At 52.3% G+C, this 9909-nt stretch overlaps 1 protein-coding gene across 1 annotated transcript in view; it reads left to right on the top strand.

Annotated features, from left to right (window-relative positions):
* The window catches only part of RNF216 (ring finger protein 216), a gene marked incomplete at its 5' end in the record, with an annotated part of 61426 nt that overhangs the window by 47402 nt on the left and 4115 nt on the right, over window positions 1-9909 (top strand). Inside the window, 2 exon segments of the mRNA XM_010151333.1 lie at window positions 1162-1259; window positions 3694-3920. Of these exon segments, the coding sequence (XP_010149635.1) occupies window positions 1162-1259; window positions 3694-3920 (325 nt within the window).

The following is a 9909-nucleotide window of genomic DNA, read 5'->3' on the forward strand; positions in this document are numbered from 1 at the left end:
TGTGTCTTCACGCAGTTACTTCTATCGTATCTCTCATAAAAGCCCAGTTTCCTCATTTAAATATAATGAAGGTAATGCAAGCAGAAAAGATCTGTCCCTGCAGTCGTCGTTTTTCGTTAATAGTGCGACCGGAGCTGGGCAAAGCTCTTCTGGGACCTTCTTTGGCGGGGAGGGGAAGAGGATGCTTCACAGCCATATGGGTTTTCCTGCCAGGGGGAGAAAGTTGGATTTAAAAGCTTAAGCCCCAGCCATCCTGAAGATGAAACAGTTGGATTGTGAAACATGTACTTTTTCCAAGTTTGATTTGCATGTTTTTTTAACCTTCCTGAAATTAAAGGGGGAAAAAAAAAAAATCTCTTGTTTGACCCAAAACAAAATTATGTTTTCTTTGGCCAGCCAACCGAAAAAATCATCTCTCTCTCCAGCGTTAGTCCAAGTTCCCTTGCCAATGTGCCTCCACAGCTCTCCTGCTCCACGCAGCTTTACCAGTCCCCGATTTAGAGCCTCTTTTGCTAAAAGGTTTGCAAGAACAGGAGAATTCAGTCACTTGCTCTAAGTTTAGTTCAGCTATTCTGGTTAAATTCATAAATATTTGTTGGTATTCCACCTCTGGTTTATGGACATTTGTCCACATCCTGCCTTTTTTAAAGCAGTTTATGGGAGTGAACAGCTGAACCTTATTTTGTGAGGTTTTACAAAGCGTCATACGGGTTTGCTTGTGCGCACAGCGAGGCAGAGTGCTCAATGCAGCTGCGACGTCTCCATCGCCTGCTGACCTTGAAGCCCTTGGTACAGAGGTGAAGGGTTTTGCTCAGGAAAAGGATGATCTTGATACCCTTTAGCACCATGTTTTCAACTCTGTAGTCTCCTCGGGGAAGTAACTAGTGAGCCTGGTAGCTGTTCATGAGTTTTAGGTGAACTAGGATTTAGGGACTGGATTCTTACCTGTGTTCTTGTACTTTGGCAACCCTTTGGCTCCTGTTTTGGACACTCACTGTTGGTGGAGGACAGACCTGCAGACCGCTATTCCACACTGCCAACCCCATCCTCAGCTGACAACCTGCAGCGTGGTGGGGGAAAAAACGGGAATTTTTGCAATTCCTAATGCTGTTAGCGGTGTGCTGGATTTTCTCTTTCTTTAATACTACTTATCCTCCTCAGGAAACCTGTCGGAAGTGCCAGGGGCTGTGGAAGGAGCACATGAACCTCACCTGCGAGCAGCTGGCTGAGAAGGATGACATCAAATACAGGACGTCCATGTGAGTAAACTCCACAACCAGACACAAACGTGGGGGTGAATGGATGAACTCTTACCAGCAATGCGCTGGGTGATGCGTGCTGGGGTGGAGGGGTGAGAAACCCCCATGTTCTTGGGACTTGGAAACCCTGTGACTGGGAGAGACCCCCAAGTCCTGCTGGGCGTCACTACCTTCCATCAGGGAGGTCCTAGGGATGTCAGAGCTGAGGGGTCAGAAGGCACCCGGGATGGGATTTCTTTCTGTGAAAGATACTTGGCAGAGGATCCAGTGGGTAATTCCAGAACGTGGGAGAGTTGTCAGCAGACCAGCCTGTTCCTCTGGCTAGCCCAGTGTCTCGCAGGCTGACACCTGGGGCTTCTCAGAGGTGAGAAATCCCCGTTAGTGTTGCTTCAGGGGGGGAGAAGGGAGGCAAAGCAGCGCGCTGAGTCACAGTCAGTCGTTACTGCCCTTTGAAAACCTAGACTGGTGACGACAGGCGGTTTGCTCAGCTACTGCTCGGTGGCTTTGTGGGAGGGGATGTGTTTTCTTACAGAAGCTCATCTCTGTTTCTAACCGGTTTGTAGGGATCATTACAGAACGGAGTCACATTTTTAAACACTCCAGTGTAAATCTTGAGTGCTACCCTAAACCCTTTTGATCTCGTTGCTACGGTAGATAACAAAATCCTTTCCCTTTAGGAAATAAAGGAAGGTTCATCCAGGGAGATGCATGTCTGTGCAGTCAAATGGGATTTGCCCGTGTTGCCCAAACCTTTCCGCTCTGATTTAGTGTCTGCCTGGCATGAGGAGAGGCTGGAAAGTGCCGTCTCTGGAAGGCTGAATGACTGTTGCTTGCTCATCCCGTAGTCCCTGATTCAGAACAAAATCTTTACAGACTTGATAGGACTTTTTCCTCGGCCACTCCTTTCCCTGTAGGAAAGAGGGGTGAGAGGAAAGAGGAACGAGTTGTCATGTCCCTAATAAGGAAAAAAAACAGTTTCAAAACCTTTAGGAGGAATGTTGCTGTGGATAGATGAGTCTTACTGCCTCATACAATGAAAACTTCCTTTTGAAGCCCTGGTAAGGAAAGGGAAGCACAGCTGGAGCTCAGGCCAAACTTCCTGCCTTGCTCAAGGTTTCCAAAAAAAAAAAAACAACCCTGCATCAGCAGCATCCTGTTGAGTAGCAGAGGGAAGAGCAGCTGCAGCTCAGAGGAAAGTCACCCTCGAGTTGTTTTTTCTCCCTCTCTGTTCCTGGCGTGTCTCCAAAAGCCTGGGTGCAGGTCGCAGCAGGCATAACTGCGTGGGAGCTTTGGGTGGCTGCAGGGCACTACCCACCTCGCCATTCCCTGCTCCCCCCGTTGTACCGATGGAGCGGTCGGTGGGGCTGTGCTGTCGCCTGGTTTGCTGCTGGGATCCTCCGCAAAAACACCTCCCAAGCATAGGTTGACTTTGCAGCTCTGCTGAAGCAGTGGGCTGGAGATGCCTGGCTGAGGAAGATTGTTCCCCATCGTCAGCCCAGCATTTCCCTCAATGAAACGCAGTCTCTACGCTTCTGTCATCAGATTTCACTTCTGGGTTGTGAATTAAATTGTAACGTGATCTCCGGCGGTCAGAAAATTGGCCCTTAGCATGACAACTTATATTCTTAAGTCTTTTAATTAACCGACCCAGGCTTTCCTCCATTTCTGTGCCAAAATAGTATTGCCGCGAGCTGAGCCTTTGCGCTGCAGCGCGTCGCTGCTGGGATGTCTCCGGGGACCGTGCTTTGTCCTGGATTCCCATTTGTGCTCCGCTAGAATAAAACCCACCACTTGAACCTACAGCAATAACGTCTGGAAAAATGTACGTAGGGAATCTTAAGGGGGAAAGCCCAGTCTCTGTAGGGATAGATGTGATTGTTTTTCACTTACTGATTTAAATTTAACAAAAACCAAATAAATTTGGAGCGTAGCAGCTGGAAATAAAAAAATATATATGGTCGTGGCGACTTTGTAGCCGGAGCAACGGGCAAACATAAAACTAGCTAGCAGATGACAGCCAAGGGTTTGCTTTTCCTGAACTTTATCTCCAGGGCTGTGTTTCTCCGCAGCCAAGTCAAGCATCCGCGTGCCCTTTGGCCCTTCGACTTACAGCTTAAATTCCTTCCAAGCCAGAGCCTGGCGCTGCGGCATTTTGGCTCACATGGAAACCAGGATGGGGTCTGCAGCACGCAGCCGGTGATTGACTTTCTTTCACTTAATTTGTTCTGGAGTTGTCGTGGGTTAGGTCCAAGTGGAGCTGAGCCCAGACCTCCTTGGAACAGCGGTGGCCCGTGGGGATGGCGTTGGAGGGGAAGAGGTGCACTGGGAAAGGGGCGTTAAAGCATTGCTGGGATAGTCTAATAGTAATTTTACCGCAGGCCTGGTGACTGCAAACGTCCCGTCTCTAATTCTTTTCCCTCCTCTGGCGTTGCAGAGAAGAGAAAATGACAGCTGCCCGAATTAGAAAATGCCACAAGTGTGGGACTGGCCTAATTAAATCGGAGGGTTGCAACCGCATGTCCTGCCGCTGCGGCGCTCAGATGTGCTACCTCTGCCGGGCTGCCATCAACGGCTACGACCACTTCTGCCAACACCCCCGGTCGCCCGGGGCTCCCTGCCAGGCCTGTGCAAAGTGCTCTCTCTGGACAGACCCCACAGTAAGTAACGAAGGGCTTTTGGGAATGATTCGCACCCTGATTTCAATTACCGCTTGATGCCAGCGCGTTGAAATACACGCCTTCCTCCAGAGGAAAACGGCTTTTTTTAGACCGCACAACTTCTTTTCCTCTCCCAGGGCAGCTAACAAACACGCTGGAAGCCTACATCAGCACAGAGTCGCATCTGACCGCAACTTGGAAGGAGCTGGTGTTGCTTTGGGGAAAAACAGCTCCTGTTAGACAAGGGCTTTGGCTGGAAGCGCTCCGAGCGCTGTGCTGGGGAGCGGGTCTTCTGGGAGGAGCTGGTGGGGAGCGTGTGCTGGCACCAGGCGTGGTAGCTGGCGTTGGGATTACTGGGACTCGTTCCTAGTTTTGCAGATGAGATGCTGTTTTGGTAGGGCTTTGCATCTCGAGGCGAGGGGAGTTGTGTCTTTTTTGGTGCCCGGATCATCCGACTCCTGGTTCCATGAGTCCCGTCACAGAGATGGGTCCACTGAGAGAACAGCTGCAAGACCACAGCCCAGAATTACAGTTGGGTCTGGTCTCTCAGCTGTTGTCAGCAGCAGCAGAGGGAGAACTGAAGCATGGACTGAGCTATAAGGGAAGCTGTAGTAACTTACTACAGCTTGTAGCGGTGACAAACATGGGAAAACTTAGTGCAGCATCCCTGTAAACAGAGGTCTTCAATACCGGAAATCTGGAAGGAGTGTTGGTAGGAGCCGGAGCTGGATTTCCTGATGTCAGCAAAGCGGATAGCGAATGTGGATCTGCCTTCCCAGGGCTCATCTGAGCTTTGCTTGGCCCAACACTTCTTTGTCTCGGGTGCTGCAGCTTGCCAGACAGCTACCAAGGAAAAGCTGCTCTTATCTCTCCCTCCTACCTGCTGGCTCTTGGGAATCTCCCAGCAGTGTCCCAACCAGCGTAAACATCCTAGTCCTCTGCTTGCCTGCCTTTATTCCCTGGGTTATCCTGTCAATGGGAGGTGTCAAACTGAACACAGACACCTTCTAGGCACCCCTGTCGTGTTTCTGACACCTGGTTATGCACTCCCTGGACTCCTGTCCCATTCCTCCCCGTTTTCCACCAGGATGCGATTCAGGATTCGCAGCGCTGGTGTCCTTTGTTCCCGTCGGGCTGCCGATTGTGCTGGGTGTTGGCATTTGTTGGGAGCCAGAGAAAACATGAGGCCTCTCAAAAAGCTCGTACTGTCGTTTAAAATAAATAAATAAGCAGGCAGCACAAAGAGGGCACTGTCACCGGGCCCTCTCCAGCTCACTCATTAACCAGTGTTGTGGCAAAGGAAAATTTCCCACCGTCAGCAGTGAGCTGGCACTGCCTGCTCTTTGGGGTTTTTTTCCCTATTTTTGATGTCGGAGCGCTGGTGGGCTGGGAGGTCAAAGTTGGGCGACTCCTTGCCGTGGTGCAAAGGCTAATGTGAAACTGGGCTGTTGGCTTCCCGGAGTGAAACGACTGATACCTGCGTGCGTTGTCCCCCTGCCTGAGGGGCTTGGTGACGCTAACCCAGCCCCTCTGGGTGGTCTGTAAGCAAGAGTTAACGTGGTAGGTGTGAAGAGGGGGAGCGAGGTTGAATCTTGGATAAGAAAGAGCCACAGGCCATGTATCAGGAGTGTCTTGTGCTTTGTCAGGGAACTGTCTGCCCAAGGGATCACCCCATCCCAGCTCTGCTGGCGGCTGCGTTGGCACCTTCTTGTGCCCTTCTCATCCCCCCGGCGCTCTGCGTGCAGGAAGGGGGTTCCTGTTGCGGGCTTGCCCAGGTTTGCAGCCGTGCTCTGCGTGCGTGCACGTGCAGAGACAAGGCTGGATCTTCTCATCACCTGTGACCTTTGCAGCCCGTCGCTCAGGAGCTGCTGCTCCTCTCCCTGGATTAGGCTCTGCTGCGCAGTGGGAAGGGAACAAAGCCTGGCTTCTAGAGGGTGACAGGATGGTTTTGTTCTGATTTCGGATGTATTCACGTACAGCCTTAACCTAGAACCGTCCTCCCAGCAGAGCATGGGGGTCACAGCACCCTGGTCGTGTCCATTTGAATTTCGCGGGTGCAGACATCAGCTTCCTGTCAGAGCTGGATGATTCCACACCTTTGTGAAGGATCTGCTTTGGGCTTAAATCCCCGTTATTTAAGGCAAAATTCAGGTTTCTTTAGGGAACCTTTGTTCTTAACCAAATGTTTTCTGAGTCTGAAATTATTCTTGCGAAAGTATAAGCAAACCTATTCTTTAGCTTGGGTTAAAAACAAATTAAAGACAGTCCTCTAGGAACTGCAGCATCTGCTAGTCTTTGTCTCAAATGATCTCGAGGGAGTAAAGCAGATTGCTTCAAAATTCCCCATAATAAGAGGTTCGTTAAAATCTCGTCCCTGTGCTGTAGCCGGACTTGGGTCTGATTTTTGAAGCATTGGCGCAATCTCGGAGCCGCGCTGCAGTCGGGCTGTGGTCAGCAGCGCCCAGGGTAGCAGGCACGAATCGCTTGACCGCTGCGTTTCTCCTAGAGCTAATCGGTGCCCCCGCCCCCCCGCCGGATCCGAACACGGGCCGGGATCCCTTGTCAATGAGCTGCTTGGCCAGAAGTCCCCGTGTGCCCGTTGTGCCGCCCGCGCTGCTTTGGCTGAGCTCGCCCAGACGTTGCTGGCTGCGCCAGGGGCTGATGCAATATTGCCCGAGACAACGCGGGGTGAGAACTGGCTCTGCAAACAGCAGGCTCGGGGGCTGTTTTCCCCAAATTCTTTTAAATATCTGTAGCAAACCTGAGGCCGATGTGTGCATTTTAGCCGGTTTGTACCAATCCTGTGACGCCATTTGACTAAGGCGTTCCGTTTTGGTAAACGAGGTTCTGCTCTCAGACCTATTATTTTTAATTTAATACTCATCTTTGGACTATCAGTAATATTGTACAGCAGCTTTTTTGGCTTTAAAGTTCAAGATGTTTTCAGTAAACTCTTAAAACGCTCCAAAAGCCCGTTATTAAAGTTCAAAGCAGAAGACTGATCATTCTAAGGTGTTTGCGATTACCCCTCCTGCCAGCGTCGTCAGCAGGAGACGCGGAGCGAAGGGGGTGCACGACGCCCAACGCGTTGAGGAAACGCGGGAAGCGCGCGGCGGGTGCCGTTGGGAGTTTGGGGGGGGGAGCGCCCCTAAGCTCAGGGCGTTGGTTGGTTTGGTGCTTTTTCTTTACAAAACGTGCTATAAAATGCCTTCGTCGTAAGCGTACGGTTCGTTCGCAGAAAGCCACCCATACGGAACGCCCGTTGCTAAAATAACGCCAGCGTGTGCCTCGGCCCCGTCCCGGCCCCCCTTTTCCTGCAGCGCTGCGGATGCCCTGTTCCCGTTCCAACACAGCCTGCTTTTATCCCCTGCTTCCTGCTGCATGGAGGAACACGCCGGAGACAGCCCGATGCCTGTTCTTGCTCAGGCTCTCCGCAGCTGGTCTGGGAATGATTTGAAACAAAAACCCCCTTAGCCCTTTGGAAACCTCCATGGTGAAAAATCGTTTCAAGTTTATTGGTACCGGCTGCGGCCACACGTACGTGGAAAAAGAGAGCAGTAACAAGCCAGAAAGGGGGAGGCAGCGGTGGTGAAGGCGCTTTCTGAAGACAGGGGAGGGGTTGCACAGCCCAGAAATAGTTACCAGGTCTCTCGTTTTCCCTCCTGCGGGAGGCAGGCAGCCGTTTTCCTGTGACACCTAATAATTAAAGATAACGAGAAGCGCAGTAGAGAAGAGCAGAGATTTCAGAAGCTTTGGTGGTGGCACTCTTGCTCTGGGCAGAGGTTTTATTTGGGAGAGGGGGGGTTGTCGCTGACTCGGGAGGCTTTTCTCTCCTTCGCTGCTGTGTTTTCTTGTTCCCAACGGGCTGTTTGTCTCTCCAGTGGCTCTTGCCGTGTGCCTGGATGCGGGATGCGGCTCCTCCGTACCAGCATTGTTGAAAGGAGCCTCCCTGCCGTAAGAAGGTGCCTCGCGTGGCAACCCAGCCCAGCTCTTTAGTTAATCCATCCACGGACCGAGCCATCCTTTCCGCTGTGATTGGCTCCGAGCTCACCGCATTCCCTGGATTCAGTGGGAGAGGGCTGAAAGGAAGAGCCTCCTCCATCCCAAGATCCCTTCCCAGGTTGGGGATCACAAGGGCCGGCTCTCAGACTGGCCAGGGATGAGCATGATTTTTAATTTTTTGGCTGCGGGACTAGGGATGGTTCCTGCGCAGAGCATCCAGCTGCCACATCTGGGGCAGAGCTCGGTCCTGTTCTGCCACTCGGAAATGCAGCCGCTGTTAAGAACAGCGTTTGTCTGCAGCGTTGGCAGATGATAAGGGCAAACGCATCCCCTGGATCCTTTGCGTTTTTCCCTTGGCCACCTCCCTTCTCCCGTGATGCCGCGGTGCACGGGGAAGGGCCACGCTACGGCGTTTTCTCCCCCAGGAGAAGAGCCAAGCTACATCCTTGCTCAAAAAAACCACGCGGGCTGCGGCGCTGAGGACCCCCCGCCCCAGGGTTTGGGGGTTGCTTTTCTGCTTTTTTCTTTCTTTTCTTTCTTGCTGTAGGCAGGGCAGCTGACAGGAAGATGACCGTTGACGTGACAAGATAAAGCCTTTCAATCCTCACAGCCTTGTGAACAGGCTATTAAAATTATAATCTAATCCTTTATGAAGGGACTGGAACCCGCTCAGGAAAAGGGACACAAGAGGCTTTTGAAATTGCACTGCAGCCTCCATCCCATGTGACATGAGAGGGTTGCTTCCCACAAGAGGCAGCTAATGAAAACTTCCTTTTCGGTGTGGATGCATTACCCTTGGATGAATCTGTCACCTCTCTCTGATTCACTATGGAATCAAAAAAACAGCCTTTTGCTGCTCAAAGAATTAGCGCTGCCTGGCTAAAATCACCGGTGTGCGTGGTGCGTGTTTGCAAGGCTGAGACTTGTTCCTTTGATTCTGACCTGTGCCGGTGCGGTACGTCATGGGCAGAACTTGTGCCATCAGCTTTCCTTCACGAATATCCTGAAATTGTCTTGCTGGGCACACAACCATCAGTTCTTTGGTTCCGTCTCCGAAGCAGTGCAGGTATCGAACTGCGTGCTCATCGCTTGCCAAATCTAACGGCGCCTCTCGTCTAAGTGGGAAGGTGCCTCTCGTGTAGCGTGGGCTGCTTCCTTCTGTCCTAACGGACACCGGTTTGTAAGAAATACTGAGGCAAAACGATTCAAAGCTGTGGCTGGGTGTGTGGGATTAAGTATATTAAGTATAAACACTTCTTAACCTTCCAGTGTGAGAATACGCTCGTAGCAGCAACAAAGCTGATAGCTTCTTGCCCAGACCCTGGAAGTGTCCAAGGCCAGGCTGGATGAGGCTGGGAGCAACCTGGTCTAGTGGAAGGTGTCCCTGCCCATGGCAGGGGGGTTGGAACTGGATGATCTTTAAGGTCCCTTCTAACCCAAACCATTCTATGATTCTTCTCTTGGAGATGCGGGTTCTGTCCTGTATCCGCTGTGATTTGCGCTCACAGAACCGTTTGGGAACTCGTCGCCCTGATCTGGGTCTGCTCTTGCCCCCGGGGTGTGCCGCAAGGTCTGCCCCGTCTTGAAGACCGCGAGGGGACGGGGTTGGGTGGGGACCTCCGGCCGTTGCGTTCGAGGTGACGTGGTTTACGTTGTCCTGGCGAGGCAGACGTCGCTCTGGAGACCCGGCAGATGGGGTTTGCTGTTCCGCGTGTCCCCGGCGCCCTGGGAGCTGCGGTAATTGAAGCCAGCATCACCTCGGGGGGGGCAGGGGGTGCAGCTGGCTGGCCAGCCCCGGGGGCAGATGGCTTTGTCGATCCGTCATTAGCGGGGAGGTCAGCTGCAGTTTAAACTGGGGGGCTGGGGGTCGAGTAGCCCTCGCTGCGGGACGATCGTGTGAAGTTGATGCTTGTTCAGCCTGGAGAAGGGCAGGATCCGGGGAGACCTTACAGCACCTTCCAGTGCCTGGGGGGGGTACACGCAAGCTGGGG

The sequence above is a fragment of the Eurypyga helias genome, unplaced genomic scaffold (assembly GCF_000690775.1).
Source record: "Eurypyga helias isolate BGI_N326 unplaced genomic scaffold, ASM69077v1 scaffold4565, whole genome shotgun sequence".
Classification (NCBI taxonomy): Eukaryota; Metazoa; Chordata; class Aves; order Eurypygiformes; family Eurypygidae; genus Eurypyga; species Eurypyga helias.